The 17,352-nt window shown below is 36.3% G+C and overlaps 1 protein-coding gene across 2 annotated transcripts in view; it reads left to right on the top strand.

The window, feature by feature from the left end:
- The window catches only part of SLC9A6 (solute carrier family 9 member A6), a 50,614-nt gene that overhangs the window by 4,613 nt on the left and 28,649 nt on the right, over nucleotides 1-17,352 (top strand). For both annotated transcript variants that reach the window (XM_031445969.2, XM_031445970.2), the window contains 6 exons: nucleotides 4,739-4,938; nucleotides 6,274-6,351; nucleotides 6,593-6,669; nucleotides 6,970-7,082; nucleotides 9,335-9,440; nucleotides 15,814-15,955. In XM_031445969.2, coding sequence (XP_031301829.1) covers nucleotides 4,739-4,938; nucleotides 6,274-6,351; nucleotides 6,593-6,669; nucleotides 6,970-7,082; nucleotides 9,335-9,440; nucleotides 15,814-15,955 — 716 coding nt within the window. The remainder of the gene's footprint in view (nucleotides 1-4,738; nucleotides 4,939-6,273; nucleotides 6,352-6,592; nucleotides 6,670-6,969; nucleotides 7,083-9,334; nucleotides 9,441-15,813; nucleotides 15,956-17,352) is intronic.

Here is a 17,352-nt window from a genome sequence, read left to right as displayed (position 1 = left end):
AATTAGCTTTTAAGACAATCTAACAGCATTCTTTTTTTTAATTGAAGTACAGTCAGTTATGTCAATTTCTGGTGTACAGCACAATGGCCCAGTCGTGCATATGCGTACATATATTCGTTCTCATATTCTTTTTCATTATAGGTTATTACAAGATATTGAACATAGTTCCCTGTACTATACGGAAGAAACTTTTAAAATCTATTTTTATATATAGTGGCTAACATTTGCAAATCTCAAACTCCCAAATTTATCCCTTCCCACCCCCTTACCCCAGTAACCATAAGATTGTTTACTATGTCTGCAAGTCTGTTTCTTGTAACAATATTCTTCAAGAAGTAAATAAATGTTATATACACACACATATATGTATATATATGTGTATGTGTGTGTGTATATATGCATACACAATATGTAAATATACTTTTTAACCTGTAGAAATATCAATTTTGGCCACACTTAATACCCCAGTGATGTTCCTTCCATTTTTGACTATCAGAGGCTTCCAGTGTGATAAGCGGGAAGAATGTGCTGAGCTCTATTAGAAAACCACTTTTTACTGTGAGGCTCATATAGTGGTGGGGCCTTGGGTGATCCTGAGTTCTCTGTCCCTGGGAGGGTCTCCAGCACAAGAGGGTCAGGAATGTATAGGAGGGGTGAGACTTCTCTGTTTTGTGAAAGATATCTCTTTGTGGTTTGTACTCTTTGTTGCCTGTTAGTGGTAATTTTAAATTCCATGATATCAATATTTTTGTGCTTCTGTCTATGTGGGAGGCTAGAATTTTCTGCCTTATTCCCTTAACAAAGCACTCCTTTTGTGTACTTTCTCTTTACTGAGAATTGCTTTAACTCCGTGATTAGGATTTGACCTTTCACAGAACGCAAGTTAACTTGATCTGTCAGCTTTATCAGAGAAATTCCAATTTTTCAGCTGTCTGATGCTGCAGTAAAAGGATCTTTTTTCCAAACTAAGTAATTATTCTCCTTGCTGGTGTTTTAACTGCCAAGGTGTGTGTTTCAAATTTGTCCAAGAGCTGAGCCCTCCCTAGGGCATCCAATGATATTTCAGCATCGGCTCGGGGTACAGTAGAGCTAGTGGGTATTCTTCCTTACACAGTTGGGTTTGGGGGCATGGAAATAATTTATGCTATTATTACTATTTGTAGTAGCTTAACTGTGATTTTTACACATAAATGTAAGGGGATAACTTAGTACTGAGCCTCTTAATTGGGAGGTTTTGTGGGATAGTAGAGAAAAGAGCTGTTTCTCTATCATATAAGCAAGGTGACTGTGGATCTATAGCCTTTTCTCTCCCAGGTTATGTCTCTCAAACACAGTTGATACCGAGATACCACTTTTAATTTTGTTTTTTGGGGTGAGATATTTTCAAAGTGTATCTTTCACTTATTATTTTTTAAATTTTAAATAAATTTATACCTCCTTTACTCATTTCTCCCACCTCCCATCGCTGTCCCCCTGCCTCTGGCAACCACTAATCTGTTCTCTGTATCTATTGAGCTTGCTTTTTTTTTTTTAGATTCCACATATAAGAGAGAGAATATGGTATTTGTCTTTCTCTGTCTGACTTATTTCACTTAGTATAATGCCCTCAAGTTCCATCTGTGTTGTTTCAAATGGCAAGATTTCATTTTTTATGTGTAAATAATATTCCATTGTGTATATATACCACATCTTCTTATCTGTTCATCCATAAATGGACACTTAGGTTGTTTCCATGCCTTAGCTATTGTAAATAATGCTGCAGTGAACTTGGGGGTGCATATGTCTTTTTGAGTTAATGTTTTCATTTTCCTTAGGTAAATATCCAAAAATGAAATGGCTGGATCATATATAGTAGTTCTATTTTTAATTTTTTGGGAGCATCTATACTGTTTTCCATAGCGGCTCCACCAATTTACATTCGCACCAACAGTGCACCAAGGGTTCCCTTTCCCAGCATTCTCACCAACACTTGCTATTTTATGTCTTTTTGATAATTGCCATTCTTACAGGTGTGAAGTGATATCTCACTGTGGTTTTGATTTGCATTTCCCTGATGATTAGTAATGTCGAGCATCTTTTAATGTACCATTGGCCATCTGCATGTCTTCTTTGGAAAAATGTCTATTCAGATCCTCTGCCCATTTTGTAATCAGATTGTTTATTGTACTGTTGAGTCGTAGAGGTTCTTTCATATTTTGGATATTAGCCCCTTATCAGGTATATGATTTGGAAATATTCTATCTTTCATTTGTTTTGTCTGAACCTTTGTTAAAACTTTCTAGAGTTAACATCATTATACTGTTTACCAGTTACTCACTGCTGCTCACTTTAAAAAAAGTATGTGTGACTCTAAGTTGACCAGAAGTCTCCTTCATCGCTGCTTCCTTTTCCTTCCCAGCCAGCTACCTCTCTTACACTCTCCATTTCTGCTTTATCACTTCCCACTCTGGCCTGGCTTCTGCCCCCACCGCTCCACTGAAACTGCTCTTACCAAGGTCACCTATGACCTCCTTGTTGCCAAACCCAATGGACACTTCTTAATGCCCATCTTCCTTGACTTTGCTGCAGCATTTGCTAGTTTTCATCACTTCCTCCTCTCTTCTTCCTACTCCTGTGGCTTTTCTTTCTTAGACTCTTTCATCATCTCCTTCTCCCCTACCAACCCTTTAATTTTGGCATAAAACTCTGGGCATATATATCCATAGCCCTCTTTCCACTTTATTTTCTCCCTAGGTAATCTTATCTGCACCTGGCTTCAACTATCTTACGATTGCCAAGTGTATATCTCCACTTGGGACTCCCTTCTTTCTTGAGCTCCAGATCCCACATACTCAACTGTGTGTGTGTCATGGGTACATCACACTCAACATATCCAGAACGGAACTGCGCGTTTCCCCCTGTCATTCTGTTCCCTGTCTCACTGACTGACCCTCCTACCCACCTGATTGCCCAGGCCAGTTTACCTGCCTAGTTGCCAAGTCAGTTTAGGTTCCTCTTAGTTTTTCATCTCCCTCCCTGTCTACTCAGTCACCAAATCCTTCTACAAGATAATACGTTCTAAAAAAACCCCTTTCTCCCTATCTACTCTCTTAGATCCGACCCTGCACTCTTAGTGCCTGAATGACTGCACTGGCCTTCTCTCTGGCCTTTGTGAACCTCTGTAGTCTAGGCCAGTCTTTCTAAAATAGAAATCTGATGTCGAGCCACTGCTTCTAACCTTTATATGGCTTCCCTTTGTTTTCAGGGTAAAGTCTGAACTCCCTTCCCCAACATGCAAAGTCTTTTATGATTCAGCTCCTGCCAGGCTTTCATACCTCAACTCTTGCTGCTCTATCTATATCCCAGCCATACAGAACTAGTTATGAGTCCCTAAACGGGCTGTGTTTTCTTACTCTTCCTTGATTGGATATGTATTACTAGTCTTCCTACCTGGAAAACCATTTTCTTTTACTTTGTTACTTGCTTAGTTGACACCTCTGGAAAGACTTTGCGAAAGTCCCACTCCCTTGGGCTTGCTTAGATACATGTTTTCTGTTTTCATCTGTGAACCCTGGATGCCTACTTAGCGAAGTAGTCCATTCACATATGTTAAAAGAAGGGCTGACTGGTTACAGTGAAAGGAGATGGGGAGGTGAAATGTAACTAAGAGTAGAGTTAAGGAAAGTTCCAGACGTTTGAGTTCAATTTGCAGTTGAGGTCTATCTATACAATAGAACAATATTTGACCATAAAAAGGAATGAAGTTCTGATACATGCTACAGCATGAAAAGCCCTGAAAACATTATGCTAAGTAAAAGAAGGCAGACATAAAAGGTCACATAGGATTCTGTTTATATGAAATGTCCAGAATGGACAAATCTATATAGAGAAAAAGTAGATTAGTGGTTGCCAGGGGATGGGAGTTGGGGTGGGGGAAATGGAGAGTGACTCCTAATAGATCTATGGTTTCTTTTTGAAACAATGAAACTGTTTTGGAATTGGATAGTAGTGATCAATATACAAGTTTGTGACTATACTAAAAACCACTGAACTGTACAGTTTAAAAGGGTAAACTTTGTGGTATGTGAATTATATCTCAACAAATTCATTGTGAAACATTTTGATCAATGTAGGCTTATAGTACCTAGAACATTATGAATATTTAAATATCAACAAGTAAAATTCTAGCAATATGTTGATATAGTGTCAGAGTCACGACTTCTATTCCATGTTTTGATTTTGAAACATATATTTTTAAATTAAAATCTGACCTTTTAGTATTAGGGGAACTCAGTCAATCTACAAACATCATTGACTTTCCAATTTGTAAAATGTGTATTATTTGGCCAGCCATGTGCTTGAGGAATAACTTGAGAAATGCGTGTGTTTAACAGTCTTGTGACTTGATGGATGGATGTGGTAAACACATTTGTAACGTGATAACACTGTCAGGTTGGGACGGCTTGGAACATATTTTGTGTATAGATGTTTTGAAAGTGTTTCCTCATTTTGTTACCTTCCTAATCACTTATATCTTGACCTAGGAATGCAATGATATGTGTTGTTACCCTAGGAAATGTTTTTCTCTCCTGTCCCACTGGATTGTATGAATATTGCACTCTTAGATTTGTGAATTTAGTAATACTTTAAAATTTAACTGCATTTGGTCTAAAAATGAATTACTCTAAAGGTATATGTGGGGTATAAAAGAAATAGTCTCTGTCTAAAAGAAGAGCTTATATTCTTTTATTATTTCCAGGTCTTTTGGTGGGCCTTGTGCTTCGATACGGCATTCATGTTCCAAGTGATGTAAATAATGTGACCCTGAGTTGTGAAGTACAGTCAAGCCCAACTACCTTATTGGTAAATGTTAGTGGGAAATTTTACGAATATACACTGAAAGGAGAGATTAGTTCACATGAACTCAATAACGTTCAAGATAATGAAATGCTTAGAAAGGTAAGTTCATCATTAAAGGGAATCTTTGGACTTTTTTTTTAAAGTACAGAATAGCAGCAAATTGATTCAGGAGGAAAAGACTGAATTTTTAATAATATTTAGAATAATCTGTCTTCAACCTCAATTAAGGAACGTAATGCAATGCTAAGGAAATTGACATGTCTGTAGTTTCATTTTCTGATTGAGGCCAAGTACTATAACCCTTTTTGTTTTACTCTGTGATATTTACAATTGTAATAAATGGTGACCAGTATTGAGTTAAGCTGAATTTATAAGTGTTTCTTCCAATTTGCTTGTGGCCCTTGGAGTTTTATCGTACTTCAGCACTTTTGAGTTTATTTGATAATACCTAAAATATTCCATTAATATTTTTTGAATTCTTTCTTGTCTTGATTGTGTTCTATACTGAGCACAATTTAATCTTTCTCTGACTCACTATCTAGCACAACTTCAGGGGCCTCTGTCTGAGTATCAGTTATTGTACCACACTGTGCGTGAAGCTTGATGTTGGTTAGGTTGCAGTCTTACTGGCTCCTGGACATACCGGGCGCTTCTTTCTCCTGTTCCCTTCATAGTTTCCATCCTAAAGCTTCTCGGGGTCTCTTTGCTCATGTCTCTGTTTTCGCCCACCCTTGGCCATTTGTCTCCGCCTTCTACATTGGCAGGACCTGGCTTTTCTAGCTACTTGGTTGTGTTCCTGGCCATCTTTAATGCTTTGTAAAATTTCATCCAAACTTAAAATTTACTTTGCAGCAAGAGTTCTTTCCACCTGTGGAAAATTCCAGGTCCTTTAAAGTTCTAGGAAGTGAAATTTTAGCATGGGTATGTGTGTAGCTGCTTTGTGTTCATGTCAAATCCCACTACAGCCTTATGAACAGAAGGGGGCATCTGTGTTATTACATATTGAAAGGAATGGGCTCTCAGGACTAAAAACTTTTTACCATATTAGGTTATATACCTTTAGAGGTGTTACCTGTGTAAGAAGTCTGTTTCCTCTTGCCAACAGTAATGCTGTACCCCCAAATTTTATGTTACCAGTTTTGGGTCTCTTTTATATAAAGCAAAGATGTGTTCATGCTTTCTCTTATTTTGAAGATTTTTACTGTCATAGTATTTTAACATACTTTGCACAGATAAAATTTAACTGATTGTTCCAATGCTATCTCCTTGTCATGTGGTTGAGCAGTGGAACAACAGCTACCCTGTGTGAAATATTTTTCAGTTACCACAGTGGTAATATTTGTGCCTTTTGCCGGTTTAACATTTTTTCTTTTTGCTAATGTAATATGAAATCTTCTGAAGGAATTCATCTAAAATAACTCTTTATTTCAACAGGTTACTTTTGATCCAGAAGTATTTTTCAACATACTACTTCCTCCTATCATATTTTATGCAGGATATAGTCTGAAGAGAGTAAGTGTTTCTGTATTTCATGTACTTCGAACAGGCAGTTCTTTCCAGGTTCCCTCCCTCTTCTCTCTCCTTATCCTTTTGAGTTGCTGAAATTTATGTCTATATAAAAATCCTTTCTCTTATTTATTTCCTTTAATGAATAATGCATTTAATATAACCATAATACATTAGAATAAAAAAACCTTTTTTTTAATAATTGGTGAGTATTGTAACACAGTGTAACTTTTTTTTTTTTTGTCAGAGACATTTCTTTCGAAACCTTGGGTCTATCCTAGCATACGCTTTTCTTGGAACCGCAATTTCTTGTTTCGTAATTGGGTGAGTACTTGAAGCTTAAAACACTTTAAGCCTTCAAATTATAATTTAAAAGTAATGCATATTTGATTTATGCAGTATTGTATTCTTGAATGTGTCTAAGGACTTTTGCAGTAAAATATATTCACACAGATAATAAGTTGAATTTTCCTTGAGGCTGAGGTATTACCATATTAAATAACATGAAGCAAATTTGGGATTAGTCAGAAAGTACTACAGTGGACTGATCTTCTGATCTTACTGTATTCTAACTTCTTTAACAGTTGATGTTTTTTCTAAAGTAGAAATATGTTTATTGAACAGATCAATAATGTATGGCTGTGTAACCCTGATGAAAGTAACTGGACAACTCGCGGGAGATTTTTACTTTACAGATTGCCTGCTGTTTGGTGCCATCGTATCGGCAACTGATCCAGGTATGTTTGACATGAAAGTGGAGCTTAAGTACTTAAGGCATACAGTGTTTTCCCATCAAAGCACATGTGGCTATTTCTTCCTTTGAAATGTAGAATTCAGGATTAGGTACCCCCCATATTACCATACTTTCCAATTGTGGAGAGAAAAATAAATAAAATTCATGGTTCCTTTTGGCTTAAGCACATATTTTTTTTCTTTTTATTTTATTTCCTCTTACTGGTCCACAATTTGATGCTGCTTAGACAAGGACTGTAAGGTATTTTCTTTAGAATTTTGGTTGGTCTCTATTCCCTAGTGACTGAGTATATGAGAAGATGAACTATGTTCGTTAAGATGGGTAATAATTACACATTTCCTTTCAAGCTGCTAGAAAACAGCTCTCTTAAAATCTATTTATATTCAGCTACCTGCATTTAAGAGTAAGAAAAACAGTTTTTAAATGAGTGCTATAAGGCTGTTGTGCTACAATATATGTGATTTGGGGTCATTGGTGGGCTATACTATACGTTTAAGAACTGGGTTTTTTTAATGGGCTTTCGGATTATGAAATAGTTTTGATATTAGCATGTCTAGAAGATGAATTTAGTTGTGCTGAGTTAGGTTGTAGTTTTTCTAATATAGTACTGGTGAGCTTCACAGCTACATTCAAATTAAGAATTTAGAGAATGTGTAGGCTGAAGACTTTGGGATAAGAGCACAGACTGCATTTTTTGAACTAAGGACGCAAGTTTTCTTTTACTAGACTTCAGATCCTTGGTAGAGATTTGTTCTGTTTTACCTTTTGACCTTGTGTAAGTTAATAATCTTCTTTAATTATCATACAGCATAATTAAAGGTAGGATTCTAAGGTTATCTCTGCATTCCTATGTTAACTTTGATAACAGAGGGCATTATAAAAAGTAGGAAAATATGCTCTATACTCTGTAAGAGATGATCTTAAAAGTTCAGAGGACATTGTAGAGAGGCATTTGTGTAGTTTGGCATTTTTAAAACTGAAAATCACTTCACCTCCTTAAAGACAGGCAAGGATGCCCCTGTATTGTTTACAGCTGTTCCCATTATCAGTATGAAGATGGGATGGTTTTTCCAAGGTCTCTGTTTTCCGTGTTCTCTCAGTAGAAGCAAAGTCTTTGACTTTTCAAAAGACATCAGAAATCTGAGCCTGTTGGACTAGCTTCATTACTTAAAACTTCTGGTTTTGTCTTGGTGGGAGTATTGCCAGAATGGCTCAAGTAAAACTGTTTTGCTTATATAAAGCTGGATACTTATATTTCTTCTGAATTACAGGGGTATTTGCCCCTATAATAATTCTGTTACTTTGCCGTTGTTCACTTGATAGAAGTGTGAGCCATAGGTTCTCTTTTAAAAATTCTACAGCATTTCTCTTGCCCTCTCTTCTCCTTCTCTTGGTTAGCTTTTGTATCAGTATATTCCAGATGAAATGCTTTGCAGTAGAAACTATATCTTTTAAAATGCAAGCTTCCTGGTTTTTGGTTGGCATTTGAAGAGGCGCTCCCAACTCTGGTTATAATAATCTTTCATGTCTGCTTAGGTTTATTTAGCAAGAGAGCTATATATGACTCAGCAATTAAAGTTATAATGAAATTTCAATCTCTTCTGATTTTCAAAGAATCCTCATGTTTGTTGCCTAAGAGGTTTTTTTTTTTTTCTTCTCAAGCTATAATAGCCTGATAGTTGGCTTCTTATTAAGTTAAATATAGCAGCTGTAATTCTGGTCATAAATTTTAACCCAACCGAAAACCAAACTTGTGTTTTCATTTGCTACTGTCTTTGCTAACATGGCATGCTGGAAATTTGTAAGTCAAATAGAAGTGAGCTGTAAGAAAAAAAATGAAGTTTGCAGCAGGAAATGCTTTTCATAATAGTCTTCTTCATCGAAGATTAATGATCATCTGGTCTGTAAGAAATTCTGAATGTATTCTTTACGGAAAAGAAATGTACAAGACAAGACTTAGAATTGGCATGAAGAATGTAGGCCATCTCAGTCCTCCAAGGTTATTTGCAGCTGTTTGTAAGAGAGAGAAAGGAGATACTGCACATACACAGTTAGGGGAAAAGAAAAATATTGACATAAAATTACTGAATCTTTAATATGGTAGGAGAATGTTTATTAGGATTGAATTCTGAGATGAAGAAAAGAATTTTTAAATAACTATTATGATCATCTATGGAGGGGAATATGTTATATTTGTAATATCTTAATATTCCTCTGACTCTTTCTGCTTGCCAGTGACTGTTCTTGCCATATTCCACGAGCTTCAAGTTGATGTTGAACTCTATGCACTTCTTTTTGGTGAAAGTGTCCTCAATGATGCTGTTGCCATAGTGCTATCTTCGTAAGTGTTCGTTTTCTTGTTACATTCTGTATATTGAATGTTAGGGTTCTAAGAACCAAAAGTCACTTATTGAGTGAAGTGCATTATGAAAGGAAACATTTGAAAAACTGAAGCATCTTTTTCCTGTTGAAGAAATATATACTTATAGATAACATGGAAAATGCAAGGAAGAAAAGGAAGAAAAAAAATGATATGTACTCCTAACACATAAGAAAATTACTATAAACATTCTAGGGCATTTTTTCAATTCTTTTTTTCTATGCATAGTATTTCTACGTAGTTGTGATTGTAGTGTATGTATAATTTTGTATTCTGTTTTCACATTGTAACATGGACTTTTTATTTGCTCATTAAATTTTTGGCATAGATATATATTCACATGATTCAAAAATCAAAACTATATAGAAACATATACATCGAAAAGTCACATTCTTAACTCCTATACTCATCCACCTGTCCCCTGAGCCCCTTATAGGTAATCATTTTTATTAGTGTCTTGTGTATCGTAGTATTTCTTTATTCAAATGCAAGCACACATATGAATAAAATATTATTTGCCTCTTACTTCTCATTTTAAAAGTAGCATGCTATGTATGTTCTATACCCACCTTTCTCTCACCTAACTGTATTCTGGAAATCTTTCTGTGTCAAAACAGGCAGTTTTCTCATTCTTTGTTTGCAGCCACATAGTATTCTATGTACCATACTGTGAACTGTACTATAGCTTATTTAATCAGTCTCTTATTGCTGAAAATAAGGGTTTTCAATCCTTTGCTATCCTAAATAATGCTGCAGTGATTAACCTTGAACTTAACCAGTTTTATACATACATAGGTATATTGGTAGGGTAAATTCCTGGAAGTGAGATTAGTGGGTTAAAGGGTAAATACATTTGTAATTTTGTTACATTGCTAAATTGCCTGTCAAAGGTATTATGCTCTTTTGCATTTTAACCACCACTAAATTATGGGAGTACGTATTTCCTCATAGCTTCACTGACAGAATATTTGCCAGACTTTTGTATTTTTGCCAATTTGATGATTGAGGAACACCCCGTAGTTTAATTTGTACTTCTCTTATTTATCATTTCAGAAACTTTTTAATTTTTAGAAGTGTTAAATAATATACTTTTTAAAGGCAATTAATGAAGATGAGCAACATTTTAATGTAATTATAGAAATTACTATACATGCGACTAGAAGATGTTTGAAGGTGAAAGAATGGGTCTGAATCTCTGAGGAACTTATTCCTGCCAGCTCCCTCCTACTAAGCAAATATCTAACCCTATAGATAGTTGCCTTTATTCCATACCAGAACTTTCTACAAGAGAGAAGTAAAAGCTCTTCACATTTCCTCTTTACTTTTATTTCCCTCATAAATTTCTACTTCATTAACTATAAAAGCACAGTCACTGACTCTAGTTTACATAACTTGATTGCTCCCATTGTCTTACTGCAAAGTGGAAAATTATCCTGAGATGTAACACTAATCCCTTAAATGTTATGTATGAAGATATGCAAAAGATTAGACCCTCTTTTGTGAATGTAATGTATGTAAATTCTACTCCCTCTGCCATATTTATTGCCAGAATTTTTTGCAGCTGTCTGCAATTAACGTAAATTTAATTTCAGAAATAAAGCCCAAAGGCTAGAACTAATATTGATGCTGAACGCATGTACCTTCAAGGATGATAGGTGCAAAGTAAAAGTTTTATATTATTCAAAGGGAGGAAGAAATGGATAGTGTGGTTATAACTTATGTGTTATAAAAAAGAAGCTGTAAAAAAAAAAAAGAAGCTGTAAATATTGTTGAAGTTTTCAGTACACAAGAGCGTGTAAGATCACCAGTGCTACCAGGCAAAGAGGATAGGATACTGCGGTTACTTTTAGCATCAATCCACCGTCCTAGATAATTATTCTGTTACTTAATCATCTTACTAATAAGTGTTCCTTCCTCATTGCCCTAATGGATTAAGAGCCAGGAAACTCTGTTCTGGTCCTGTCTTAAACTGATGTGCCCTGTGCCTTCCATTAATAAAGTAACTTATTTCCTGCAACTTTAAGAACAGTTGAATAGAGTTAAAAGAAAAAAAAACTCATTAGAAAATTTTGAGCTTGGGGGTGTACATATCAGTGTTGGTGAAGAAAAAATCTGGCAGAAAGAGAATGCCCTTTCCATGACGCTTCTCACAAAAGGAGAATGACTTCTTGTCCTTCTGTTGCAGCCTTTCTCAAACAGGGTCCTGTGAGAGAATTAAGCCTTGTAGAGAATGACTCAAGTGATTCTTTTCTCAATTTTCCCAAGGATGGTACATAGATAGTACTATTCTGGATTCATAGGAGATAAGTTAACTCATTACATAGTCTGGTGGAATCTGGTGGAGAAGGACTGTATCTAGGGAGTATCAATACCAGGGAAATCATTAGCTGTGTAAGTGTCTGAATGCAGGTGAGCAAGTGAATTCCTGCTCGAAGGATGAAGGGAAACCCACTGTGTTGCTGACTTGGGGAGGTTACTAGGTGGAGTGCTCTGCATTGTTTTTCATCATCTTTCATTTGCCTTTTAAAAGTACATTAGATAGAAATAGTCTGCTTTGTGTTGAGTTCTGTTAGTTTGATGATTTTCTAATGTGTATATTCTGTAGAAACAGCATTGTACAAAGAAGGGGACCCTTTTCTGAGGGACCTCTGTTTGGCAATTAACAAGTTAAGATATCCCTTCTTGAAATTTATGTTGGAAGTTGTTTTTGTTTTTTGACCTGTTAACTTAGCAGTACTTTTTTTTTTTGTTAATATTACTACTTTTAATCTGGTGAGGGAGGAGTGAAACTGGTTCCCTTATATATTGCTGTATGAGGTGGAGCTATATGTACCGAGACAGTGTAATATGTATCTAGTTAGAGATGCGATCTAAGTCGCCTAGTGTTTCTTTGAATGGATACACCATGATTACTCTGGAGACTTAAATTCACACTAACTTAAAATATGTTTTAAGGATCATTTGCATTTTATAAAATGTAAGCGTGAGTAAACACACATGATAGACAAACTTTAACTTTACTAGTTACTAGAGATATACATGTTAAATAAGTGGCCATTTTTACCTATGCACTTAACAAGAGAAACAATTGTTAATGAAGATAGTTACTGCTGGTAATTGTCTAGTGCAGTTGTTCTTACTGTATCACTTTTACATTGTTGTTAACATTGAAATTGGTATCACCTACTCTTTTGTATTTTATCTTTTGTCACTGTTTATGATAATGAAATTAATACATGTTTGTAACAAATACTCAAAGTACTTTACTTAGAAAGTAGAAAATTCCTGAGATTTCTGCTCTCAGAAATAATCCCTATTAAGATTTTCATCCAGACTTTTCCCATTAGGATATTAACATGCATGTAAATATTTTAATTTTTAAACAAAAAGAGGCATAGCACTACACATACTTTTCTGTAACTTGCTTTTTTCACTTGGACTTTGTACAATATTAATACCTCTAGTATCCCATTGTATGGATGCACTACAAATTTACCTTTCCAGTCCCCTTTTGATTCATATTTGGTATTTTCTAATATTGTATTATTGTGAATAGCGTGTAAATTTCTGTGAATCCTTGAGAGTATCTCTGTAGGATATTATTTATAAGTAGAATTTCTAGGCCAATGGATATGATCACTAAAAAGACTGAGAGATATAGTCATATTTCCCTCCAAAAATGTAATGGAGATCGATTTGAAAGCTGTTTCTTGACATTAAAAGGAGCCATAGGTATAGTAATACCCTATTTCTTGGAATGTGGCACAGGGAAATAGTCCACAATTTGTGAAAAGCACAAATATGTTCTTTCACACTGTTATTTCTTTTTTTTTAAGTGAAAGCAAGTCTATTTAGAGAGATAGACACTCCATAGATAGAGTGCAGTCTGTCTCACTCAGAATGGAAAATGACTTAGAAGGCAAGAGAGAGAGAGTGACCACGAGGTGCAGTTGTTAGGTTTTATGGGCTTGGTAATTTCATACACTAATGAGTAGGATTATTCTAACTACTCTGGGGAACAGGGCAGGGATTTCCAGCAATCAAGCCCCTGCCAGCTCTTTGACCTTTTATGGTCAGCCTACGAACTGTCATGGCACCTGTGGGTGTGCCATGAGACTCAAGGTCTACTGGAAGTCAAATCTTCCACCATCTTGGTTCTAACCAGTTTGTCCTGTCCTCAATTGCTGTGTCATTCCTTCAGTGGTTGTGCCCTGATCCCTTCTATCCTGTTTCATTCCCCTCTCAGACATTTTACTCTCATGATCTTATGGGGATGCAGAAGGGCCCACTGTTATTTATAGTAGAAAAAGATTAGAAGCAACTTATAAATGTCCAACAGTCAGGAAATGGTTAAATAAATTATGTTATATCTCTTTGGACCATTTTTGAAGTCTAACTACAGTTAGAGAGACTAATAATTGTTATGTCATTGTCATTTGAAAAAGCAGAATTCAGGACCGTATGTTCACTATGATTACAACTAAACATGAAATAGCATGTGTGTAGCAAAAAGAGGGGAAAGAAATACAGAAGGAAAATAAGAGACCTGTCAGAGTAGTGGAATGATGGGTTGATGTTTCCTCCTAAATTGTACGTTATATTACTCTCAGGATTTTTTTTAAAGTATTCCTGAAAATGTTGCTGCGTCAAGATAAAATATTGACTTATGTAGAAAAGACAAGTTAAGATTTCAAACCAGAGGCCAGCATTTGACTGGAAAGGAAGAAAACAAACCTCTCATCTGTTCTCAGCCCACCGTGCTTTTCCTATTTCCTTGTACATTTTAGCAATTAAAGAATATAACATAATTATTAGTGTGAATCTTGGATTTCCATGAACTACTCCAGGGAAAGCAGTCTCAGGAGGCATGGCATCAATATTTCGCTCTTGCCAGCATTTTGAAAACTGTCACCAGGGAGAAGGATTGTTGTTGTAGCAATATCCTTTCTTTCCTCTAGCCAGCTGCTATATTTCATGTTTATGTGTTCCAAATCTCATTTACAGTGGTGGGGCCCCTTGTGCGTAGGTAAGTTAGAATGGCGTTGAAGGCCATTTCACATTCACTAAAACAACACCACGTCTGCTACTCCCAAAATGATCTGGTCACTTTGAAGATTGAAATACACATTTTTAAAAATTTTCAGTTCAGATTGAGCCTAGATGCCATTACCAGAAATTCATGTTAGAGCTGTACTTCGATAAAATAGATAAAATGAGGGCATTTTAGTTTGGTTTTAGATTTTGTTTTGTTTTGTTTTTTAACTTAACCAGGAATATATGAAAAGAACTTGGTGTACATGGTATATTAAGGCCACTTTTTTAGCCTTGAGCCAGAAAAAAATCGTTGTAGTAATCACAGGGAGAATTCATTATATTCTTAGGAATGTATTTTTTTCTCCTTCTTTTCTTTGACATGTTTTGTATGATGTCTTTGAGTCTGGACTTATTATAAAAACACTGGTACCTCAGTTAACTGAGATAAGAACTGACTTAGTAATGGCAGGCACTCCTGCCAGAGACCTGTTGGCAGCACTGATTTTCTCAGCTGTATTTGTTTCCTGTGGCAACTGTTTTAAAAGAAGTATTTTTAGACCAGGTTTGGACTGTGAGTTCAAGATGAAGAGTGTCCCTTGTAATTGCCTGTCTTGGCCTCTTAGAGAGTGACTTTCTTTCAGAAGTTTGAAGTGGAGAATCCACTAAAAGTACTGTTGAGTGGCTTCTAATTCCCTGGAAGGCCTTTCAAGCCCTTTTCCCCATAAAAGTCCATTTCAGTGAGTCACTAGATAGCAGGTATTCTAAAAGTTGAAAGGCTACTTCAGTCATCTCTTTTCTTCCCATAGGAAAAACAGAACATGGCCGAGTTGAGTGCTGAACAATATTCTTTATATTCTTATGCCTCTGTTGGAAGTACATGGAATTTCTCATTAGTTTGTTCACATTAGTATGTTAGGGCTTTCAGACACTCAATAACAGTAAGTCAAAAACAGAGTCACGAAAGGATAATACTACATAATATCTTGAGGCTGGATGGAAAGGCTTGGCACAGCCTTCATAGACAGGATCTTAAAATTAAAATGTTCTACCTTCTGAAATTGTCGTTTAAGAAAAGCTGAGTTTTCTTGCTGGCTGGATCCACTGCAGTGTGTCTGGATAACCTTTGGTCCTTATTTTGGCAATCCAAATCCAAAATTTTTGGTTTTTCCCCCACTCTGATTTCATCTTTGAAACTCTATAGTAAATAATGGATTTTTAATGTATTTATTTTATTATTTTTTAGATAATGTTTTAAAAGTAAAAGTTGCGCCTAGAAGTAAGAACAGTCTTTCTTTTGTAGCTCAATAGTAGCATACCAGCCAGCTGGAGACAACAGCCACACCTTTGATGTCACAGCCATGTTCAAGTCTATTGGAATTTTCCTTGGAATCTTCAGTGGCTCTTTCGCAATGGGTGCTGCTACCGGCGTGGTGACAGCTTTAATATCCTTTTATTATATTTATCTTTTGTTGTTAACTTCACCGAGTAATTGAATACTGTGTTCCGTGGTCTCTCCTAGTTCCATAATAATTGACATTGTGTTACAGTTATTAACCTTATAACCAAGTAGTTGGTGTGAAAACATCAGGCAATGATCTTTACCAATGAATAAATAAAAGAATTTCATTGTTTTGTGTGGGGCTCCATGTCCTCACTCACTACAAAAGTCTAATTAGACACAGTGACCCTTTAGGAGTGAATTTCAAGGTTGTAGACTAAATTGATAGAAAGGTAGGTATATTCCAGAGAGCTTCTAGGTGTTCTGTGCTGCTGTTCAGCCCGGCAGTCTTTTGCTCTTCATTTAATAGGAGAACTAGGAATGTTTGACCTTGATGCCAATTGAACAAAATAGGGCTTCCGGGTTAGGACAGATGGGAGTTCATCTCAGCTCTCACCGATTTTAACCTTTTGCTCTGGAGTCCTACGTACTGCCACTAGTTTGCTATTGGAAATACTGAGCAAGTCATTCTTGTATTTATTTTTTAAAAATCTTGATTACCTGCTGCATGCCACACGCTATGCCCTGTGTATCAAAGCTAAACAAGACAGACGTGGCCTCTGCCTTTTGGAGCTTCTGGTATAGAAGCGGTGATATTTCACCTCGTGGGACCTCAGCTAGGAAGTAGAGGGCGAGGACAGCCGGAAAATGAGTGGGACTTGATGATCCCTAAAGAGCTTCCAGCTCTAAAACCTCCAGGGTACTTTCATATAAAACAAATACTTTTTCCGAGAATCTATTAGCATGCTATACTTCAGCTTTGTGCTGGAATTGACTTGTCTTAGGGCTTTTTACAGACCAACTGAGGCATAAAGGGACAGTGAAAAGAGTTCTGAAGAAGGACCCAAGACAGATAGCTTCTCTTCCCCAGCACAAGTTCCTTGAGGAGCTTAATTTCTGTGTTGTAGTACACACTTGTTGAGATGAAGGTAGAGTCCAGCCTGAGATTTACCACAGCTTGACACAGGTCCCTCCGCTGGCAACTAACAGATACTTGTTAGAGTGAGCGAGTGATGCCTGCTTCTTCCTCATGGAATGCTGCGCACCGCAGAGGTGTTGGAGGATTAGATAAACATGGAATCTCATGGAAATGATATATTTTTCATAAATGTAAATTGCTGTAATTACAGAAGCTGTCTTGCCTTGGGTCACGAATTACTAGAAGTGGGCATGTTGTGTATCTGCTCTGTCACCCCCATCCTTTTCTGTCCTTTCTGTTCTTTACTGGGTGCTTCCTAGTGAGGCACATGATACCCATAAGACAACTGGATGCACTAAGCTGTAGGACTTCTTAACCAAAGGGAAGGCTGCTGACTCCTTCATACAGTGCTTAGAGTCAGA

This window comes from Camelus dromedarius, chromosome X (genome assembly GCF_036321535.1).
Source record: "Camelus dromedarius isolate mCamDro1 chromosome X, mCamDro1.pat, whole genome shotgun sequence".
Classification (NCBI taxonomy): Eukaryota; Metazoa; Chordata; class Mammalia; order Artiodactyla; family Camelidae; genus Camelus; species Camelus dromedarius.
This window is presented reverse-complemented; position numbering and strand designations above follow the sequence as displayed.